General features: G+C 40.2%; 1 protein-coding gene across 1 annotated transcript in view; it reads left to right on the top strand.

The window, feature by feature from the left end:
• Window positions 1-25,292, top strand: part of aggf1 (angiogenic factor with G patch and FHA domains 1) — a 137,467-nt gene that overhangs the window by 71,791 nt on the left and 40,384 nt on the right. The window contains exons 8-10 of the mRNA XM_062553671.1: window positions 3,407-3,518; window positions 15,555-15,606; window positions 23,568-23,669. Coding sequence (XP_062409655.1) covers window positions 3,407-3,518; window positions 15,555-15,606; window positions 23,568-23,669 — 266 coding nt within the window. The remainder of the gene's footprint in view (window positions 1-3,406; window positions 3,519-15,554; window positions 15,607-23,567; window positions 23,670-25,292) is intronic.

Consider the following 25,292-nt stretch of genomic DNA (forward strand, 5'->3'; position numbering starts at 1 on the left):
AGACCAGGGCAATTTTTGCCATAAAGTGTAGCAATACCATATTTAGAAATAGTACATTTTCAGAAATTCATGTAGCCTATAGATAGGTAGGTTCTGTAAACTATAATACTGTGATATCCTGTTAATTGTGTCACCTGTTACCTTGAGTTGAGTTCATGAAATTGTTGTGTCCCTTTAAGGGGAACTGGGGGGCGGAGTTTACGTGTGTGCGTGTGTGCTTGTATTCGGTTCTGAGTGTGAAGTTTCTTTTAGGTCTATGAAAGTTGGACATGGAATTAGGTGCGGTGGATTACTGTTATAAGCGTGAGTTGTGGCTGTAACAGCAACTCGGTTGCTATTTGTTTAATAAATAAAGCTCAGAGGTTTCCCTCAAGTGTCTGGAGTATCACAATACTTTGTCCACGCTAGCAGCTAGCTGCTTTATGTTTTGCACTGAGGTGATACCTGCGGTGATACGTCCTTGTTGCATAGGTTGCACACAACCATGCTCTTATCTACGCTTCCATCCGTTCGTTTTTTGTAACAACATTTCCCATCCACGGGGCCAACCAACGCGGTCACATCAGCTTCTTTGTTCATGTTCACTGTGCCACTGTGGTTTGTTTTGTCTGAACCGAACTCATGCACGTTACTTGGTGCTCCAGTATAATCGGTCCGTCTGAAACTCATCCAGTGAGAAACGTTCCGCGGTGCAAAAATAAATAGGCATACGATTAAAATGCATCAATTTACGCATTAATGTTTGTGTAATTAATTAATCGTAATTAACGCGCTAAAGTCCCGGCCCTAGTTATAGCGTTAGCAATGTCAGAGAGGGTTAAAGCGGAGCTTTTTTAAAGAGGATCTTTGGCAATGTATAGCCTAATGAAGGATAGAAATTATAGCCTTCTTACAGGCGTGGATATTCCTTTAAGGTTGTTGGTTATCACACCACCATTTATGGTAGAAGTGACCGCAAGAAATGTGGCTGAAATGTGGTGCTCCTGTGCCAAACAGTTTTGAAACTTAAGGCTCTTTGACGTTTTTAATAATTCTAAGAATTGGCATCATCGTTCAGCAAAAAATATTTTTGAAGTATGATATATTGATAAGAATGATATTGAAAGCATGATTGATGGTATATTAATATGCAGTTGCATAATACAACAGTGACTTGTTTAGGACCCGAGAAAAATAAGGATTGACTTGGTAAGAGTTAACTTGCTTGAGACATCTCTGTCTTGACTTGGGACTTGACTTGGACTTCAGCATTAAAGGATCACTTCACCGTTTTTTAAACTATGTTATTCCTTTAAAGGAATATTTTGGTATTTTACACTTTAAGCCCGTTTTCTGTACTGCCTAGCATGAAAATGAGTGTTTGACACCGAAATCTCAATTGAGCCTCACCGAGTGGTTACTGGTCTTCAACGATCTTATATAGCAAGTTTAGCAGTGAAATACAGCTTCTGTCATAGTTTCTCAGGGATTTTCGAAATCCCGGAAGTACTTTTTCAGATACCTCACAACCGTGTTTGCCTAATATAACACAGCAGAATTTGAATTTCACTGCGAAACTTGCTATAGAAGATCGTTGAAGACCAGTAACCACTCGGTGAGCTGCACATTTTTAAAAACAAACGTTTAGGGGTGTTTTAAGGACAGAATAGTCCATAAGGCCACAAGGCCATACAGAGAACATTCTTAAGCTGCCAAATTGCACAAACAGGATCAATCGTCGATATTTCGGTGTCAAACACTCGTTTTCATGCTAGGCAATACAGAAAACGGGCTTAAAGTGTAAAATACCAAAATAATTCCTTTAACTAAGACAAATTGATACATACCTCCCACGTTTCAATGCGTGCACTAACTGGATCTGGTGCGCGGCGCTACTTTGATAGCACTTAGCTAGCCCAGTTCATTCATTAGGATCCAAATAGAGATGAAGTTAGAAGCGACCAAACACCTCTATGTTTTCCCTATTAAAATACAGTTACACGATTTGTCACACAACCAAGTATGGTGAGACAAAATAAAACGTGGTGCATTTATAAGCAGGTAACAGAGATAACTATATTGTGTGGAGGAATAACAATTGGGAGCACTTAGACTTGGCGCAGTCATATCCTCACTCTTGCACTTTCAGTTTCACTTTGGAGTGAGGGTATTACTGCGTAGCGTTGTCAAAGTTTTTTTTTTTTTTTCTTTTTCTTTTTTCCCGTCGACTCCTGAATTTTTGGTCAACGATTCCCGGGACACCGTAACACCGGGGCACATGAAACTTGGTGGGCATGTAGCCCCTGTAGACTTTTACGGAAAAAAAATGTTTCACCCCAGGGGGCCACTTCACCCCCGCACTTACAATTACAGTTTTTCCTAAATAACTACCTGAACCATGGCACCGAGGATGACAAAATGTTTATGGTATGTTTGGTCTCAAGAGCCCGCATCAACTTAGCTTATAACCAGTCATTTGGGATCTGCACCCCCATGGTAAAAATTTTAAATGCTATATAATATTGCTTTAATCGCCCCTATCTTCAGATGAGATGTTATGAACTGCACCAGATTTCATGTGTATGATTAACCTGACACCCTCTGGGTGTATGCCAAGTTTTGTGGAATTTCATGTACACAAACACATGCACAAACACGCCCACACGCATGCACACACTCTCACACATGCACACACACACCCTCACACACACATATATATACACACACACAGACACATACCTACACACACACACACGCACCAGCACACACACACGTACATAAAAATGTACACAAACACATGCACAAACACGCCCACACGCATGCACACACACACCCTCACACACACTCACACATAAAACATATACACAAGCAGACGAACACACACACACACACTCATAGACAGAGAAGCACTCATACACAAAAGCAAGCGCAGTAGTGCACACATGCACACACTCATTTACATGCATAAAAGTTGCAGTAGGAGATGGAGTAGGCGATGGAAACAAAAGCGTGATTGATATTTGCGAAGAGAATGTGCAGGACTGAGCGGCGGTCATATTGTGTATCACTTTGCGGTACATTTAGTTTAATTGTGTATTTCAGGTCATATCAATAAAAATGCAGTTATTTTGGTTTGATTGAGTAAAGATAAATCAACTAAACATAACCCAATTACAATTTCACTGAAATTAGTTGTAAAAAAAAAAGAAGATTTACGAAAATTCATTAAAATGGTGGATATAGTGTTTTGGAAAATAACTCTTCATATATACATTTGCTTCCCTTCAAGATTGGATTTTTCTCACTTTCAGTGTGAGAGTAAGTAAATCATGTTTTGTTTGTGGATGATGCTATACATTACCTGTGAATTGCTTTTGATTGCTGCTATTCATGAACAAGTTGTACAAAAAACATTTTGTGTGTACAGTGGCTCCTGAGGCTTGGCCCCCCTGCGTACGTGTCACAGTGGTCCGTTCCCCTGCATTACAAATTGGAAGTCTTTTCATCCTCACAGCAGATGCTGCTGCTTCTATTGGCAGGTGAGAAAACATTAAGACCTTTAAAATATTTTGTGTGTGTCATTTATGTTGGAAATAGCAGGGTTAAGACCATTTAATCTACCGATTTGGATTTTGCACAAAAACATTTTGCACAGCTGTGTTTGAAGAGTTCTTTTCCAAAATGCTATATCCACCATTTTAATGAATTTTCATGAATCATTTTGTTTTTATTTAGTTTCCCAAGTAATTTCAGTGGAACCGTATTGGTTTATGTTTAGTTGATTTATCTTTACTCAATCAAAACAAAACAATTGCATTTTTATTGATATTACCTGAAATACACTTAAATTAACTATTCTGACTTTTTAATGTTTTCAAAAATGGATTTATAGCGTTTTGGAATTTGCAGTCTATATTTTTCACAATTAAAATATATATGATATATTTTAAGAAAAGATGATTGGAAAATAAAAAATATATACAGTGAGCGTACATAAGTACTTATTCATTCATTCAACCTTTATTTATTCTCGGAGAGTCATTGAGGGTAGCCCTCATTTTCAATGAAGCCGAGATTACAGAAACAATGCATGGAGGAACAACAAATAAGATAATAATAAGAAAATATACATTGCATTATAGAGGAGGAAGGGGAAAATAAAATAATAAAAAAATAAAAATACATGAAATAATAATAATAAAATAATAACAACAAAAATAATAATAATAAAAATAACAATAATAATAAAGACATTTATTATTATTATAATAAAGACTTATGCTAAACCATGCTAAAGTTAAAAAAAAAGAGGAATATAAAAGCATCTTTTGGAAATTGATCTAAATCTAAAAGTAGAAAATTGAGGAAATATCCAACCTTTAAGGACACCCATTTTCTTTGTGAATGGATAATGTATCGTAAATAAATAGATATTTTTCCTTAAAATACAGAGGTCATAAGTATTGGCACCCCTGTGTTAAATTCCCATAGAGGCAAGCAGATTTGTATTTTCAAAGGCCAGTTATTTCATGGACCCAGGATACTATGCTCCTGATAAAGTTCCCTTGTCCTTTGGAATTGATGCGCCTCGAGCCCACAACCCGGATGTTATGCCCCTCCAATGAAAGAATACATCAAAACAATACATCAAAATAGTGGTGCTTAGTACTAAAGTCCCTTAACGCCTGAATTTATATAGCTGTATATATAAAAAAAAATGTATGTGTGTTTTTGCCTTTAAGTAGACTAGTGCAGTGCCCGTGGAAACAATGTTTTCCAAGAAACGTGTTGCCCAATGACGTTGATGCAGGTAGATCATGTTAGATTGGTGATGATGATGTAGAATCAGGCCCGTGCAGTTAGAGCTTTTTACTCTCTTTGCAAAGTAAAAAAAAGTGAAGGGGAAAGGTGTTTGAGTTGCAGCTAATGGCTATTAGACACATTACATACCCGTGCGTTTTTGTTGTTGTTGGGAAATGATAGCCTAAAGCTAACCGCATATGCAGGGCCCGTCTATGCCATGGCCACGCCAGTGCTATAAAGCGCTAGGCAACTGCGGTTCTTGATGAGTAGCCTATGCAACGTTACGTGACTTAACAGCCTGCTTACCAACATGGGTGCATGTGTGTCGGAATCAGCATGTTTATCCAACATGAACAATCTTGAAACGCTCCGTTGTTTACGTGAGACATCGTAATTTCCATGAATGGCAACACGTGAGTTATCAGCAAAATGGGCATTTTTCGTTTCTATGCTGGAGTAAGTGAGAGTGAGGGGGAGTGGCTAGTGCGGAGAATTGTGGGATTGCGGTAGAGTTGTATTTTGTTTAATTTAACGATATATTTGTCATTTTTTGTCCGAACATGACCAAACTTTGCACTGCACTCATGCATGTCATTAGCAATACATATGTCAAGTTTTAGGTCAGTTGGATGAGTGGTTTGAGAGTTATGCGTGGAACACACAGACAGACAGAGTGACACACAGACAGACGTTCCTTGCATTAATAGATAGATGGTAAATAATGTTGAGATTATTAATTTAACTTTTGCACAAAAAATGAATAGAAATTTTGGTATGTTGCAAATTTGCGACAACAGGCATAATGGTCAATTTGGGGTCAATTTGGTATGTTGCAAATTAGCAACAGCAGGCATAATGGTCAATAATAAGATAACAATAACACATTTATATAACAGTGAAAAAACAATGTTTTATTTATTCGGTGTGTCTATTTGCACCCCTGGTACAAATAGCCTTGGCCACACAGCTGAGCTATTTACACCCTGTGACGTAACAACAAAAACATTTTGCTCACATGCTAACCCTGGCAGGACTATCTTGGCAGGAGATGGCCAACCTAAGTCCTAAATCTAACCATTTAGGATTATTAAAACAATATTTTAGATGGGAAAGTGGTGCTAAATTTCCATAAACTTTGTTCAGTGAACGGGTAAAATCGTCCGTAAGAAGAGTCTTCTCACCTTTTTCACCCCTGACTCGTTTTCATGCCTGAGTATTTTACAACACGTGAATGAATAGCCGTCACACGTTGTTAGCTGCCTGTAGGCTATATGGCACAAGGGTTTGTCACAACAAATTACCAGATGCAGTGGGCTGTATGCATTCATAGTAGACGAGTGATAAAAATATATAAAGCGCTCAAAAGTGTTATGCCGCTCATCCCATACATTTGGTAGATTCGAGAACCATTCGTGAGTCGTCAAATCTAGCTAGGTTTATATGTGTTTCGCAGTCATTCTGAGATATGCTTAGCAGTGGCACCTGATATCAAACATAACAAATACCCATGCTGATTGAGCGCGTCACCTGTGCGCATAGATCCACTCGATTTAGAAAAAAAAATATTTTTTAATGCGTTCTACAGAGAAAGGAGACTAGCGGCCACGGTTTTGCCTTTGATCAAGCTACCACATGACCACTCATCAGCCTAATATTTGTATAATCACCATAGTCCACAGATGGTACGGGTTGAGAATGCTCCTTTCTTTGCCGCACATCGGGAATCCCGAAGGTGTGGCATTTGTAACTAAGACTGCAACCGCAAGGGGGCAACATAAGACCGCCCTAATAACATGCAGGTTCGGCTCATGCCGGAAAAAACACGATAAAACCCGATGACACCGCGCTGGTGACAAGCGGAGAAAAGAGACATGACACTTGGCATCTCAGATCGCAGTTGCAGAGTTTTCGAATGTTTTACAACCCAGCTGGTATCTGGCGTTCATTCCGACATATCCCCACTCCGACACTGACGTCCAATTGTCGTGGAGGCATGTCTCTTTATGGAAAAGGTCCCACCACTCCGACATTTTCTGTTTTCATGGTCGCAGTGTCGGTATTTAACTTTTTTTTCAAACAATGTGCCATTCCGACATGAGGTCATTAATAGGCTATTAATGTCATAACTATTAGGCTATCATTAGGCTTACTAGGCATGGCTTTAGGCAGCTATGAAGCCACTGAGATCTGGACCTCATCAGTTTTGAGGGCTGGAAATACATGCGTTTGCTAAATATCAGTATATTGTTGTGCATGTTGCGTGCACGACGTGCACGACGAAGTGAAAGCAGTTCTGTATAGACATTGCAAGTTTTCATGGTGATCATCGGCGCAGTGATTGTGAAAACCGATTGAAAATACATACGTTTAGATCGAACGTTTCAACTATGTTTGCCATGGTGGACAAAAAACACTAAAATAAAACAATAGCCTAAATAACTGTAGTGCGTAATGGACACGGCTCCATCCTAACTAATTTTCGAGGTTCACCATTTGGTAATATGACCTATCCTTACTGACAATAATTTAGATTGAGCACAACTTAAGTTGCACGAAGGCAAAATACAGTCCTAAGCCTATTATACAGTACCCTCCAGAATTATTGGCACCCTTGGTAAAAGTTGACCAAAAATAGGTCTAAAAAATAATCTTTAGGTGATTTATTGTACTCCCACAATGAAAACAATGAGGAAAAATACACCCTGCAAGGGAAGCAAATTTATTCTGAGAAAAAGGAAAATCTCATAAAGAAATAAATGTTTTTAATAAAAACACGTCACTCACAATTATTGGCACCCCTACTTGTAATACCTTCTTAAACCTCCCTTTGTCAATAAAACAGCATGTAATATTCTTCTCTGACACCCCATAAAGATTGAGAATACAAAGTAAGGGATTTAAGACCATTCATCTTTACAAAACCTCCCCAGATCGTCCAGATTGCTAGGTCCACACTTGTGCATTCTTCTCGTTGACTCATCCCACTGTTTTTCTATGGAGTTTAGATCAGGGGACTGCTATGGCAATGTCTGAAGCTTGATTTTGTGTTCAGTAAACCATATTTGTTTTGATCTGTGCATTTGTTTTGGTTCATTGACCTGATGAATGATCCAATCATGACCAACTTTTAGGGCCTTGGCAGAGATTGTTTGATTTCCTTGGAAAATGTTCAGGTTTTTCGCGGTGTTCATGATGCCATGCACCTTAATTAGGTTCCCAAGGCCTTTGGGAATTAAAACAGCCCCACAATAGCACAGCCCCTCCACCATAATTCTGATTAGGCATGGGGTTCTTTTTAGTATAGTCATTCTTCTATGTATGCCAAAGACACCTTAAGTGTTTTTAGCAAAAGAGCATAATTTTATTTTCATCTGACAATAGACCACACTCCCAGACATGTCATGGTACCATTCAGTAATTCCTGCCATTTACATTGTTCATTAAATGACTCTACTGGCTTTAACCTGACATGCTGTATAAATAATCTATTAGCAGTGAGGTCACTTTTGAAGATTTTTGGGGGGGACTTGGTGACCCCAAGATGATAGCTGTGTCTGTAACTCTCAACAGTGGTTCTTATGGATTTTTTTGCCTATCATACCATCCTCCATACTGTGCGTGGGAGCAAAATAGCCATGGGTCTTTGTCCAAGCATGTTTGCCACATTTCCAGATGATTAGAACCTTTTATTCATCATTTTAACTGGAAATATAGGCATTTTCAACAAAATACCTAGTTTCCATAGACATTCTCTTGCTTACAAATGTCAACACAATTTCTTTTTATTTCAATTTAGTGTATTCTCTTGTCTCTCCAATGTTGAAAAATGACTAGAGGATTTAGCCTCTGAGTGACTTCATTTTCATACCATAGTGAAAAAGAACGTCATGAACTACTTCTGAAAGTTCACAGACACTCTGATTTACTTTAAAACGTTGCATTTACATAGGAAAATGCTCCTGTTAAATGTTGTACGTAATATGTTTCAGGGGTGCCAATAATTGTGAGCAAGCTGTTTTTGTTAAAAATATTTATTTCTTTATGAGATTTTCCTTTTTCTCAGAATAAATTTGCTTGCCTTGCAGGGTATATTTTTCCACATTGTTTTCATTGTGGGAGTACAATAAATCACCTAAAGATTATTTTTATACCTATTTTTAGTCAACTTTTACCAAGGGTGCCAATAATTCTGGAGGGTACTGTATATAGCCTGGCCAATTAATAGCCTATTGTAGATGTGCAAAACCAGCATTTGCGTGCATGCGTGCTAGCCGGTGAGGTGTAGCCTACAAGTATGAGCATAACATATATACTATACTATACTATAGTAGCCAGAATTAAATTTAAATCTCTCACTCTGGCCTATAGGACACTGACTGGATCTGCTCCTAGCTACTTCAGTTCTTTGATCAAGATGTACATTCCCAACCGCCCATTGCGATCTTCTGAGGAGCGTCTGTTATGTCGACAAACCATACATGCTAGGTCAAATTGTAGATCCTATTCTTCAGTGGTTCCGTGTTGGTGGAATGAGTTGCCCAGTGCTCTCCGTTCCAGCAACAGTTTTGGATCTTTTAAGAGGGGTCTTAAGGCATATTTGTTTAATATGCACTTAGTCTTTTGAGCGTTTGTTATGTGTTATGGTTTGTATAATAGTATTGTTTTGTTATAATTTGTCCATTGTTAGAATTTGACATTTACTCTGCTATTGTCCTTGAATTTAGCCATACCATGCTATAGTTATTGTTATTATATAATTAACTGAGTGACTTATTTGATTGCTATTCTCATTTCATTGTTTATTTCTCATTAGGTTAGTGCTTAAATGATTTGGGGTGGTTGTTAGTGCTTTACAAAGCTTTGTGCTAACGGCCGATGTCTGCGCAGCACTTTAGGCCTACAGTACATAACACACTATCCATTGTAACAGCTTCATGAAGAGCAATTGTCTTGTGCGATCATTCCCCCTCCCCCACACTCGTCTAACCAGCTCATCACCTATGCGACATTGAGGACGACTGCCTCCCCCCCCCCCTCTCGACAGACACGTGTGTGTGAATGCTGAACCACGAATTCACATAGAAGTTAACTTAAAATGTAGAAAAAAACTATAGCTCTTTTCAGCAGACATCGCAATCATAAAAAAAAATTGCAAAACTGAGAACATCTTTTATTTTTTAATAAATCTCTTTTTGGAGCAATTTATGCCGTTCACTGATGGGATCCGGAAAGGATCATGGAGTGAGAATTGAACCCGGGTCGCCGGCGTGCGGTGCAGGCATCCCAACCAGCTAACAGCTTTGGTCTTTTAGTTCAACTACGCCTATGCCTCGTTATTATGCTTTGGTTTGCAGAGTAATCCTCATGAAAATGTAGGCTATATGCCTACTTTCGCAGAGGGCAGAGACATTTTTCAAAGTTAATACCGAGGCCCGCTACGAAATACAGTAGCCTACAAAGCTTCAATCTTTTAATCGTAGTTCCGTGGCTATTAGAAATTGCGCTGTGAGCAGCGGAGGACAGTGAAACTAAATATTGGTCGTTTATCCGGTCGTAGCTACCATGCCTTACCAGTGCATGGCTTTGAATATTTTAACAGTTGGCAACAAATGTAAGGGATTCAGTCAGTCGAGTTTATTTGATATTCGCGGCATGCACTTGAAACGCCGATCAAAAGTTCTGACATGTTAAACTGACGTTAGTCATTAATTCACCACATGATAAAATGCTGTCATAGCTTGACGCACAGTAGCCTACGGTTGCCTATGCCTATCTCTGAATCAACATGAACATGCATGCCTAGATCTATATAAGTTGCTAGCAAATTATTTTGCGGAGCTAGGCCTACTAGTCGATGGTTACAATGAATCACCCTCACTGCCCTATCGCATATAGCTGACCATCCATTGTTACAATGTTACAAAATGCGCAATCTTCTCCGTGCATGTACGGTTATAAGTAAAGTGTCAAGCGTAGGCATGTATTAAAGAGATTTCGGTTAAATACATTTTATTTTCAGTTGTCAAAAGTGGTGGGGACGAAATCTGTGATAACAAAGTGTTGGGTACATGTACCCAGCGTCCCCGGTTAAAGGTCTCATCTCATCGTTTTTTTCGTTAATTTTGCGGTGATGTGTAGTATTAATGAATGCCCTGAGAGCCGGTTTTAGACGAAAATATGCTTTGCTGGGTCTGTTTCATGCTGTTTTAGCTTATTGCGGGAGGTGGGAGGGGACGAAGGACAGGATTTCGCCTCTCAACATGAATATGCATGATTTGCTAATCTACTCTCTAATTGGCTAAGAGCACTGTGACGCTACCTCCAGTTCGTCACTGAGGATTCTACTGCTCCAATCTACATTGCGAGACTAGCAGCCTGCTAGCAGCTAGTCGAGAATCGAGGCTCTTCTGTGGCACAACATGTTAGTTTATAATCCTGAATCCGAGGAAGAAGTAGAGGTAGCACAAGAACCGCTTTCTTATAGTAGTAGGAATGGTCATGTTTTCATGTCAACTTAAATTTTCTTCTAAAAGTGGACGTTTGTGGCGATCGTCATCATGCTTTCAAGTTATAATAAACAGTTGGAAACGTTCTGAAACAGACTTGTTTCTTTACAATGTCGACAGCCTTTGCAACCTTCCAGGTATATATTTTACTTCTCAACAAAAGGTTAGCACCCTGCTAAAGCAATTTAGCCACTGACGTTGCTTGCTAATCCTATGATAGTTACGGCTTGAATTCCTGGATACCAACACAGTCAAAGATCATTTGATCATAACAATGATCTAAACAAAAACACTTACCTACCTATTGCTAGGTGCACTTGCGGGAATAGCGCCACAATGCCCACAGAAGCAAAGAATGTTTGCTGCAAGGAGACTGCCCCGGTAATGAGAACTAGCATAACTTTGGTTGATGGAAGTTTGTTGACAAAGGTTATTCATATTGTTTATATTCACGTGTGCCACACATTAACATGTGTGCTGCAAGGAGACTTCTCCGGTAATGAGAATTATGCTATGGCTTTGGTTGAATCAAGTTTGTTGGTAAAGGTTACATGTCGTTTTCATTCACGTGTGACCGCTCAGGTGGTTAGAAGAATGAACGATACCGATACCCCTGTTGCCTGTATGACCCTTCACCCAGGATTAGAACCAGTCTGCCTTAACATACTCCCTTCAAAATGCACTCAACATTTATAGAGTTGACTAGGCCCCCTGCGAGACAGAATATGAAAGGTAAGATAAACCATCTTTAGCCTAAAAGGGGAAGGGGGAGGGGGGGCAAAATACTGTGGGATGATGCTCCTAACGCCAATATACAAAACAGGTCCTTTTTCATCAAATTACTTAATTTTTTTACACACAGTATATTTTCAATATAATACAATACAAAACACAAAAAAATAACATCCAAACTATGTACATAATTTACAATGTGCTCTTTCTGCCAGGCAGTGCAGACATACCTGGCCTACAGATCCTTTGTGAGCTGGTGCTGGGGCTATCACTATGAGACAAATGGCATTATAGACATCCACAATGTCAGTTTAACAAGCAAAACAATAACACAAAGATATTTGTCAATAAACATTGTAATTTAGATTAAATTATAGCCCAAAACACATACGTAGGCTGTGATGCTTCAGTTAAAGTGCTAATCATAAACATAAATTACAACGAAGCTATTTGTTGCAGCAGATGCAACACGAATGGAAAGCTTCAGTAATGTGCCTGGTGTATCTTAGCCCTAAGTGCAAGGGTATTGAGTTCTTCATTTTCCCAGTTTAGCTGGCACAATGCCTGTGCACTATTACACTAAGCTGATCGTTGAACATTGTTAAAGGGATATTCCGCCATCTTTGGAAATACGCTCATTTCCCACCTCCCCTTGAGCAAAACAATCGATATTTACCTTGTTCCCGTTCATCCAGCCATTCGGTGAGTCTGGCGATACAACTTTTAGCTTCAGCCTAGCATAGATCATTGAACCTTTAGGATACCTGCAATTAGCAAAAATACAAGTTGGCTTGTAGCTTTTGATGTGTTAGACATGATACTTGCTCTGACTGCTTACGGCCATATGTCTCATTGCGGCATTGAGCTAACAGCGTCGAGTTGCCGTGGTTACTCCGGCCTACTGCTTGGCCCCTTCACTGCTGCTTGCAGCTATATTTTGACAATTGATCTTAATGTCTTAATTAAAAAAAATGAGTGTGTAAAAAAATGTGTTTTCCAGTTAGCCTATTGGCCTGTTTGATGTTCATTGAGCTCAATGCAAATCAAACAGACTAATAGGCTAACTGGAAAACACACCATGTCAATCTCTAGCTATGGTGAAGGGTATGTGATGATGTGGAGCTATTTGAATTCCAAAGGCCAAGGGAACTTTATCAGGATGCATAATGTCCTGGATCCATGAAATAGCTGGCCTTTAAAAATAGAAACATATACAAAATCCTCCTGCTCCTATGGAAATTTAACATAGGGGTCAAATACTTATGCCCCCTAGCATTTAAGGAAGAACATTTATTTATTGACGATACATTCTTCAATCACAAAGAAAATTGGTGTCCTTAGCGGTTTGATTTTTAGTCATTTTTTTAAATTAAGACATTAAGATCAATTGTCAAATGATGATTTTATATTCTCTTTTTAGTCAACTTTAGCATGGTATCAAATACATGTGCCCCACGCTGTATACTTCCCAGTCAGTTCTATGTGAGAGGAGTTTCAGCAAGTACAAGACGCTGCTCACTGACAAGAGAGAGTCTCTTACTGAGCTCAACACCAAGTGCCTTACCATCATGTACTTTTAAGTTGTTAAAAATTCTATTTTCAGTTGCATAATAAAAGTGCCCTTTTGGATCTAGATTTGCAGCCTAGTTATGGCCATCTAATTGAATTTACAGTGCCTATAGAAAGTCATCATACCCTTTTGAAATAGTTACTTTTTTTTGTCTTACAGCCTGAAATCAAAACCCATTTTAAAAACAATCTTTTTCAGTTTTATTCACAAATTTAGCTATACAACATCAAAATAATGAAAAAAAAGTCAACAGTTCCGAAAATTGATAAAAAATTAAAGACTAGAATATCAGGGTTGGAAAAGTCATCATACTCCTGACTTAATACTTTCTATAGCTTCCTTTTGCTTTCATTACAGCCCTCAGCCCTCAGCTTTGCACACCTAGATTGGGGAATATTTGCCCAATCTTCCGTGCAGAATTGTTAAAATTCAGTCAAATTCTGTAGGGAATGGCGATGGACTGCTCTCTTCAAGTCAATCCACAGATTTTCTATCTAAGTCAGGGCTCTGACTTTGCCACTCAAGGATATTCACCATCCTATCCTTTAGCCACTACTTTGTTCTTTTGGCAGTATGTTTAGGATCATTGCCGTGTTGGAAAGCGAATGACCTGCCCATATTCAGCTGTCTAGCAGAGGGACGCAGGTTTTCCTCAATCATTTGGGTGTACTTGGCAGCATCCATTTTCCCTCCTATCCTGACAAATTGCCCAGTCCCCACTGAAGAGAAACATTCCCACAACATAATGTTGCCCCCACCATGCTTCACACTAGGTATGGTGTGTTTTGGGTGTGTATACTGTGTTTGGTAAGCGCCTGGAGCTCAGTCCAAAAAGTTCAATCTTAGTCTCATCTGACCATAAAAGCTTTTTCCACATGGTAGCAGAATATTCCAGATGCGTTTTTGCACTGAACTCCAAGCGCTATGTTTGGTGAAAACCAAACACAGTACACCACCCAAAACACACCATACCTAGTGTGAAACATGGTTGGGGCAACATTATGTTGTGGGGATGTTTTTCTTCAGCAGGGACTGGGCAATTGGTCAGGATAGAAGGGAAAATGGATGCTGCCAAGTACACCCAAATTCTTGAAGAAAACCTGTGTCCCTCTGCTAGACAGCTGAAGATGGGCAGGTCATTCGCCTTCCAACACGACAATGATCCTAAACATACTGCCAAAAGAACAAAGCAGTGGCTTAAGTATAGGATGGCGAATATCCTTGAGTGGCAAAGTCAGAGCCCTGACTTAAATCCTATAGAAAATCTGTGGATTGACTTGAAGAGAGCAGTCCATCGCTGTTCCTTACAGAATTTGACTGGATTTTAACAATTCTGCACGGAAGATTGGGCAAACATTCCCCAATCTAGGTGTGCAACGCTATAACAGGCATATCCAAACAGATTGATGGCTGTAATGAAAGCAAAAGGAAGCTCTACAAAGTATTAAGTCAGGGATATGATGACTTTTCCAACCCTGTTATTCTAGTTTTTATTTTTTTATTAATTTTCTTTTTTTTTTTAATTATTTTGATGTTGTACAGCTAAATTTGTAAATAAAACTGGAAAAGATTGTTTTTAAAATGGGTTTTGATTTCAGGCTGTAAGACAAAAAAAGTAACTATTTCAAAAGGGTATGATGACTTTCTATAGGCACTGTATGTATCCTCACTTGTGTTTGGCCAGAGAGTTGTTGAATGTTGGGATGCATTTTGAATGTGCTTTGCTGATATAACTGTTAACTGAATTGTGAGGGGTTTTTTTTAATTGAGTTTTAAAGGCCAAAACTGCTTAGAAGTAAAAAGAAAAGCAAAAATCCGAAAACGCTTCCAAAAAAACTGAATTTGAAAAAAAAAAGAAAACAGATTTCATGGGGCCCTAATAACTATTCATGTACTGTAAATCTTTGCTTGAGACTCAAGAAATTAGGGGCATTTTTAATGTGTTTTCTTAACAATTTATACAGGGAAAAGGACCTGGATCATGCGATTCGAATACCAGAGGCTGAAGTGAGCAAAGTAAGTGATGCTTATTGGGTCATATACATGTTATTAGCTATCCTCAACTCTCCCTCTACAACTCCTCTCGAAGGAAAGTCCATTTAAGGCAATTATGTGACGTGAAATCTCGACTTTCCTTCAAGTCCAGTTGGTAAGTGTTCTTAACAGTCATCTGTAATAAACTCCGGGTTCGCTATGTACGTTGTTGGTGCTTCGTTTTATGTGTAGAGACCCTGAGGAAGCTACTGACAAGGTTTGGTGCTGTTTTGAACAATATTACTGGTTTAAAAATGCTTTTTGGGAAGTGATCAGTTAACTGCCCTTAGCTAATCCACTGTTTATGATTTGGGGCTATAGCGTATACTGGGGCAAGCTCTATTGTGGTTAATCAACAAAAAATACTGTATCCACGCTTTAAGTGTTACGCTTTAAAAACAAATCTATCTATCTATATACAGTGCCTATAGAAAGTCATCATACCCCTTTGAAATAGTTACTTTTTTGTGTCTTATTGCCTGAAATCAAAACCCATTTTGAAAAAAACCTTTTTTCCAGTTTTATTTACAAATTTAGCTGTAAATAGTGGAAAAAAGACAACAGTTCTGAAAATTTTGCCAAACATACTGTAGCGCTTGGAGTTCAGTGCAAAAACACATCTGGAATATTCTGCTACCATGTGGAAAAAGGTTTTATGGTCATATGAGACTAAGATTGAACTTTTTGGACTTCAGGCACCAACCAAAATACAGTTAATTAAATTGTAAATTCATCAAAAAGATGTTATAATTGCAGATTATAACATACTGTTTTTATGTGCGTTTCACAACGTCTGTGTGTAAATGCCATTGTGGATCTTATAATTGTAGGTAGTCTTCTTTGCAGCAGTGATGCGGTATAAGAAGTACACTGATCAAAAAAAAAAAATTGAACACTGGTTCATAGGAGTATAGCATCAAGTCAGTCACGCTTGTGGGCTATTGATCTGGCCAGATATGTAACAGAGGTGGTTGTGAATCAGGTTCACCTGCTTTGATGTCAACGACATTTTCTACAGGTGTACTAGAGGGCCAACTGTGAGACAACCCCCAAAACAGGAATGGCTTTACAGGTGGTGGCATTTGGATAGGGTCAGTGTTACTACTGGTAGCATAAGCCAGTATCTGAAGCCTACAGAGGTTGCACAGGTAGTCCATCTCCTTCAGAATGGCACACCAATACTTTCTATTGCCAGAAAGATTGCTGTGTCTCCCACTGCAGACTTAAGAGCATGGAAGAGAATCCAGGACCAGGAGACAGGCAGTTTCTCTGGGTGAGCAGGGCAGGTTGGTAGAAGGTCCTTAACCCAATAGCAGATCCAATATCTGCTCCTTTGTGCAAGGAGGAACAGTAGGAGCCTTGCTAAAGCCCTACAGAATGACCTCCAGCAGGCCGCTTGTGTGAATGTCTCAGACCACACTATCAGAAACGGACTTCATAAGGGTGACCTGAGACCCCGATGGCCTCTAGAGCAGGGGTTCCCAAACTGTGAGGCGCGCCTCCCCTGGGGGGCGCCAAATAATTTGAGGGGAGGCGTGGAAGGTTGATTCAAAAAAGAAGGAAAAACGTTTATTTCATTTTAGAACTATCTATGCTTTTTTTCCCAATGATTATGCAACTGTCAACATTATAAAATCGAAATAGATCATAGAAGAGATGTATACTAAATATTTTGGATAGTGATAAGTAGTGTGAGAATGTATTGTGCCAAACTTCATAACATAACTTAGCAACAGTGCCACCAAGCTAGCTGCAAGGTAACGGTAAATTTTGCATTAGTTAACTAGCTAACTTAAAATGGACAAATGCGCACTGTCTTAAACGAAGCTGTCCGAATCGTAAACTTTATCAAAGCCTGTGCGTTGAACACCCGTCTGTTCAGCATCTTATGTGAAGAAATGGGTGCGCACTACAGAGGGCTACTTCTACACACCGAAGTCCGCTGGTTGTCTCGGGGCAAAGTCCTAACCCGCCTCTGTGAATTGCGCGAGGAAATATTGCTTTTCCTCTCAGATGCCAAGTCCCCACTGCTCCAGCACATGGAAGATATGAGCTGGGTGGCCAAACTGGCCTACCTCGCCGACATCTTCGAGTGCATGTACGCTGTTAGGAAGTAGTCTAGAGCTTTAGCTTAGACACTACACGATACATTGACACATCCCATGTGCCAGGGGGCAGTGTGTTGGCATGCACCTGTGTGTTCTGTGTGAGCTGATAACCGGATGCATGGACGCTCGCTCGCTCTCTGACAACACCGACGTAGACCGACGCGAGAGGACGCATGTGGGCCTCTGTTGCTGAAACGCGCGGTATTTGAATTGGCCTACGACCATCCTCGGCCTGAGGCTGTTTTCACAGCTTTTCCCGCTTGTGCTGGTCGCCATCGGGCTAAGACAGGGCTGGCCCAACAGGTAAGCCTCACGCTGTTTCTCCCTGGCTGCTAACACCATTAGTTTCGAACATATATCATTTCCACATAAATGCAGTACACATAGCTTATCCCTAGACAGATCTGTGGATTGTATTATGTTGTGTAGTGGCGTGTTTGGATTTCCGGGTACGTTAGGGCAGCTTTTGTAAGGGCTACGGGGGCTGTCCTTACATTGTGGGGGCTCTTTGCGGGATCGTGTTTTTAGGGTTGGGTATCAAAAACTCGTCTCCTTTAACTCGTCAATTTCATCGACATTGTACGTCTTTTTTGTTATTGATTCCCTTAACGATTCTCTCAGCTTGCATGACATCGGACATTTTCCGGTTTTCCTGAAATTTTGTGTCGCGGTACATTTATGTCATGCCCTCTATGACGACTCATACTACAAGTCAACCAGGAGAGGAGGAGGAGATCCAAAGCCTGGCTCCATCTCACTAAACGTGATGAAAATTCTGCCTTCTGCAACCAGTGTAGTATTGTTATCGTGTAAGGGTAGTAATACCAGCAATATGTTAAAACATTTGTCCGTCAAACATGGGATTAAGCTCCAAGAGTGTCATGTGTTCGACAGCCTACGGAGGGGTGCTTGCCGGTCCAGGGCTCCAGAGTGCATATGCGCCCAAAATGTTTAAGAGTGCACCTGAAAAAAATTCTAGGTCGCACTGGTGCACCTGACGCTGCTTGGGTGAAAGCATACGTTTCCTTCACAAGTTTTAATTGTAGACTATGCATGCAACTTTACCAAACTGTATAGAAGTAACCCCCTCTCCTTGGCCCGCTCTCTCCCCCTCTCCCTCTCTTGTGCGCGCTCAATGGACACCCGCCCCTCGACATGCACATTCACAATCGTGAAAGCAATGACGCATAGAAGACAACTAGCTAAATTATAATTAAATTTGGTTAGCATCATAGCATACTGCACAAATTTGATTAAAACTCTTGCATTCAAGTTGACTGATCATCTCAATGTTTTCCAACTCTAAGACTCAAAAGGGCCTGTCTCAAGGAGAAAATTAGCCTACCTTGAAACTTAAACACACGTGGGGAAACTGAACAGTCCAACCAGTAGACTATAACTAGAGGAAGCAATTCCAGGGAATTCCGAGTGCATGAAAATGCAGTTTTTCAGCCTTAATAATACATTTCCAAGACCCTTGTGGCACTGCTTAGCATGGCTCTATCACCTTGGTGTCATGCTGCCAACCAAAACTAATTGGAAACTGGTTATGTGTGCTAAATTATAGCTCAGAACTCGGGTTTCGGTCTTTCGGAAGAAACCCTCATAAACGACCCTGTTGTGTCGAAAGTACAGCCCTATACATTTTATTGCTGCAGCCAGAGGCAATATAGTATGCAGTCCTGTTAGTGTCCATTTCCTTAGCCATATCAGTTAGCTGTTGGCTAATTAGCTGGTTTGAATTGCATTGAGCTCAATGAGAATGAAACCAGCTAATTAGCTAACAGCTAATAACTGACATTAAAGCATGCTTTACTCTTAGTATGTTAAGGGTATAGTGTTGACATGGGGTTATTTGAATTCCAAAGGCCAAGGGGACTTTATCAATGTGCATAGTGTCCTGGATCCATGAACTAACTGGCCTTTAAAAATAAAAATAAAAATCCCCTATGGGAATTTAACATGGGCGTTCCAATACTTAAGACCCCCTGTCTTTTAAGGAAAACATTTATTTATTTACAATACAGTATTCATTTACAAAGAAAATTAATGTCCTTAAAGGTTGAATAGTTACTCATTGTTTCATTTAAAGGGATATTCCGCCATTTTTGGAAATACGCTCATTTTCCACCTCCCCTCGAGCAAAACAATCGATATTTACCTTGTTCCCGTTCATCCAGCCATTCTGTGAGTCTGGCGATACAACTTTTAGCTTCAGCCTAGCATAGATCATTGAATCGGATTAGACCATTAGCTTCTCGCCGGCTAGCTTCATGTTTAAATGTGACTAAGATTTCTGGTAATTTTCCCATTTAAAACGTGTCTCCTCTCAAGTTAGAAAGTGCAATAAGACCAACTGAAAATGAAACCTAGCGTTTTCCTAGGCTGATTTGACATGGAACTACACTCTCATCTGGCGTAATAATCAAGGCAACTTGCAGCTACTGGCACTACTACTGCTTGTTGTCTATGGGGACTATTTTCAGATGCTACATACGATATCACTGCGCCTATGGTACGTTTGCAAGTTGCCTTGATTATTACGCCAGATGAGAGTGTAGTTCCATGTCAAATCAGCCTAGAAAAACGCCAGGTTTCATTTTCAGTTGGTCTTATTGCACTTTCTAACTTGAGAGGAGACACGTTTTAAATGGGAAAATTACCAGAAATCTTAGTCACTTTTAAACATGAAGCTAGCAGGCGAGAAGCTAATGGTCTAATCCGATTCAATGATCTATGCTAGGCTGAAGCTAAAAGCTGTATAGCCAGACTCACAGAATGGCTGGATGAACGGGAACAAGGTAAATATCGATTGTTTTGCTCGAGGGGAGGTGGAAAATGAGCGTATTTCCAAAAATGGCGGAATATCCCTTTAAGGCATTAAGATACATTTCCAAAAGATGATTTTATATTTAACTTTAAGCATGTGTTCTAATACTTTTGGAGGACACTGTATGTACTTTTGAAGAGTTAAGACAACTAATGATGTTAGAGCAGTTTAAAGGAATAGTTCGGGATTTTGAACATAGGACCTCATTTCCAACTTAGTCGGGGTGATGTAGGTCGGTGAAGACCATTTTCAGTGAATTTCTGCCCTTCCTTGAGTTGCAGCGTTCATCTCGTGCTAACCTGGTGCCGAGATAACGCAAGTCAACGTAACATCCGAACTGTTCCTTTAAAGCTAGTGTTCCACGCCATCTCAAAGTGCACCTTAATGACCAACTGGTGCGGACTGTAGCTAAGGCGGCGGAACTGGCCGATAATTATGTCTTGGTGCACAGAGGAGGGTGGCAAGAAAAGTCATGCTCCAATCCTCCCAGTCAGGTTGAGGAGAAACCAGGGCTAAGTAAGTGCGCCACTGATGTTGGTCCCTTCAGAGGCCAGCCTAGGGCTGGACAGGTACGAAGGTATCAGCGTTTAGAGGACATTAAGTGCCATTTTTGCCTAATATTTGGCCACATAAAGTCACGGTGCCCTGATTTGCAGAGGAGGGGGTGGTCTGAAAACAGGGACTCCAAAACAGTTGGTTTGGTCCTACCTGTTGAGAAGCAGGATTTATTGGATGTTGCTGACAGGGAGACCGTGTCTGCTAAAATGGATCCTCTCTTTAAAGGGTTTGTGTCTGAAGGTTTTGTGTCTGTGGCTGAGGGGGAGCCAGAGATGCCTGTAAGCATATTGAGGGACACTGGGGCAGCCCAATCGCTTCTGCTCACTGGAGTGCTAGATCTGCCTGAGAGTACTTCCCTCGAGACTTCTGTGTTAGTAGAAGGTGTAGGTGGGAAATATGGAGCGGTGCCGCTTCACAAAGTGTTTCTGAAGTCTAATTTGGTCACTGGCCTGGTCACGGTTGGGGTGATGCCTGCGTTGCCTGTTAAAGGGATAGTTCGGGTTTTAAGACACAAAGTTATATTGGTTCCCTGTCAGCAACGTTGTGCATCAGCACTGACTTACCCCCCGACAGCGTCCTGTGAGCCGAGATCCAGCCGGTTTTTGATGCTGAAGAAAGTAGTCCGGCAAGTTGCTGGGGTCACGAAAGTAAAGTGTTTTTCTTCTCAAAACCATATGCGTTCAAAAGAGTGATTTATTTGCACCACAAAAACGTTGTCCAGGAAAAATTCAAACCTCGTTATCACTTGGCACTATTTTTCTCGATTCCTATCACTGCGCGCTACTGACAGCTGGACACCGTTTTTGTGGTGCAAATATATCACTCTTTTGAACGCATATGGTTTTGAGAAGAAAAACACTTTACTTTCGTGACCCCAGAAACTTGCCGGACTACTTTCTTCAGCATCAAAAACGATCAAAAACCGGCTGGATCTCGCCTCACAGGACGCTGTCGGGGGGGAAGTCAGTGCTGATGCACAACGTTGCTGACAGGGAACCCATATAACTTCGTGTCTTAAAACCCGAACTATCCCTTTAAGGGGATCAGTCTCTTATTGGGGAATGATATTGCTGGGAGTCAATTGGCTCCAGTAGTCTGTTCTGAGCCCTGTGATAGTCCTGAGCTTGAAGCAGTTTGAGGCTCAGTTCCCTAACATTTTCCCTGCCTGTGTAGTGACCCCGTTCTATGTTGAGCCAAACAAACAAGTCAGCTGATGTTGAGGAAACCCCTTTGACGTCTGCTGGGGACATGCCATTGAGCAACGGTGTCACACACGATATGATTTGGATCACGGTCACGGTAGTACATGACACTTTAAAATGGGAACTTTTGGTAAAATTAGGAGAAATATAGGCGCGAGTAGACAAAATGTCATGAAATAAACACTTAAATGTGCAAATCGGACTTTGTTGTTGTAGTAGGCTGGTAGAATACATGCTGAGGTAGCAAACTAGCACAAAATCTCGAAATTGACTGATGTCAAAAAAACCGATGTTTTCACCTGCCGTGTCTCGCCTTAAAGAAATAGAATGGAATCAACTTTGCCAGTGTTCTCTCACTGACTTCAGCAACTTAAATGGAACTTCTTCTCTGTGTGTCTCTCCATTGAACTGGATAGCTCACTTGTCATCCCCACTTTCTTTCACTTCTTTTTCTTCACTTCCTCTCACTTTCTCTATCACTCTCTATTTCTCCCAATTTCAATAACTTTTTAAAACTATATTTAAAATAACACTTTTTATAGCAAAGCAACCATAATTACTTAGTAACAATCTAGCAACCACTTCCATAATTACACCCTGGCAACCACCTTAGCAACCAACGTGATTTCCCTAGTAACCAACCTAGTAACCACCTTTTATAGAATAGTAACCACTTTATTTAGCTTAGCAACAACATAGTAATCACTTTAAGTACCCTAGCATAATCCTAGCAATGACTTTCCATGCACTGGTATTTCCTTCAGGAAATGCTTTTCTAGTTAATGCTGCTATGCTGCTGAATATCTTGTTTTTCTATGACGCCAAAAGGGGTGTGCTTTGGCCAGATAGAGGGCAGGGGGTTTTATCAATAGCTTCATTCTATGGTTTAAAATCACCATTAATGCCTTTGAACCCTGTCAATTTTCCGTCATTATTGGAACAATGTCTCAATATTAATCATGGGAAGCGTGGAAAAGCTAACTGATAACATGGTTTGATGTTGATTTGGAAGTTAATTCAACATCTTTTAGCAGTACAACAGTAATTCAGCATGTTTTAATTGTTGTTTGCTATCTGGGCTGTTTTGTGCAGGGTCATTCAGTCTCACGTACCAGAAACTTTATACTGCCTTACGTTTAGGATAGATTTTTCTTGTTTTCTGTCCTCCTTCTGACATAACTGAAAAGAAGCTATAATAACATTTGAGTTTGAAAAGTCTCCTTTGCTTTTCTTGATTTGTTTCAGTCACATGCCGAGGTATACTTTGACCTTGACCAGCAATGCTACATGCTGGTTGATCTAGGGAGTCAGAATGGAACTGTCATCAATGGCAACAGAATATTTCAGGTAAGATGCAACCCACTGAATTAGTAAAGAAATTTGTTGTAGCAAGCTTCTCTGTTGATCTTTCTCAAAACTTGTTGTATACAGTTTGCCAATTCTAAAATCAATTCACAATTTTATGTCCTTAGATAATATAAATTCTGCTATTTTGCTAGTTACTGTTATCTATCACAAAGGACAAAAATAGGAGAGAATGGACAGTATGCAGTGTTGTGCACGTTCACACTCTTCAGTAACTAGTTCAAAGTTCAGTTCACACACGTGCAAAGTGAACTGTTCACGTTCATAGTTCACCATTTTTAATTTTGAACTAGTTCAAATTCAGTTCATTTGAATGAAAATCTGTTTCTGACGGAATATAGGCTACAGCCACCTGTTGTTCTCATCTAATTGAGAATGTCCGTAAATTGGGCTTTATTTCGCTGGGCAGATACATTTCTTTTAGGTCTATGGCAGATACCGACGCCTAATAAATGCGGCCGCGCATTTATTAATAATTAATAATAAATGCGTCAGCTGTGCATGCCTGACGGCAGAAGAGTGTAGTTTTTACACCAGGGGTATGGAGGAGGCTGCCTTGCTGCATTACCTTACCAGATGGATCAGTGACATCCTGTAGGGCTCTTTGAACACGTTATGCATCCCTCTATCATCACTGACAAGTGCAGAATCTTTCCGCGATTGCATTCATATAGGCCTAGCAGCGGTTCTGTGTACACGCGTAACGTGATCATGGGTAATGTAGTAAGGTAGCGCAAAGCTGTAGTTTAGGAGTGGCGCCCGTGGGCAGTGAGTGTGACAACGACATACTGTTTCTGAATTGCCAGCAGATAGTGTCACTCGACTTCTCAGGACAAAATAAATTCTGTAACGTTTAATTGGACATCAACAGTGACGTTCGTCGTTCATTTCCCAAAATCTGAGCGAATTCACGTTCAAATTCATTATTTACAAATGTGTTGCGTTCAGTTCAGCGTTCACAGAAAAATGAGCGTGTTCAATGAACACGTTCTTTTGAACTCGTTCATGCACAACACTGACAGTATGGTACTGGAGCTATTTGTAGCCTCAGACTCCGACTGACCAGACAGGTCCGGTGTGGGGCTGACCAGTGTCTCCGGTGGAACTTTGTTGCTTGCTGAGAGATTCAGCTGACACTGAGGCTTCCAACTGGCAGGCATCGACAGCAGGGCAGACTTGCGCTAGCCCTAATAACATGCAGGTTCGGCTCATACCGGAAAAACACTCTCTGGTCAATGGAGAGGGAGAGAAATGCTTATTAGGCCTACCTTCTTTCAATGAAACAGCAGTGTCTGCTCAACTTTTCACGGATATGCTTCATAAGTCACAAAACCAAACGCAATGTGCCTTTGCTAGCCAAAAAGTAGGCTAGTTATTTTGAACATCTCCATTACGTTAACTTTCTAAAGCATGCAGTTTAAGAAGGCTTGTGCGTGTTACATCTACAAAAAAAAGCTGCACTGTGAAATCGCACAGCATAGCTGGGACATTCTAAAACTCTGAACACGAAAAAGCTTAACGTGAAAATTGAGATAACGTCCATAATGATTGGAATTTGGATTCGATTTTTTGAGAGTTTTATGTGTTTATGAGAAGTAATATAAA

The sequence above is a fragment of the Sardina pilchardus genome, chromosome 14, assembly GCF_963854185.1.
Source record: "Sardina pilchardus chromosome 14, fSarPil1.1, whole genome shotgun sequence".
Taxonomy (NCBI): domain Eukaryota; kingdom Metazoa; phylum Chordata; class Actinopteri; order Clupeiformes; family Clupeidae; genus Sardina; species Sardina pilchardus.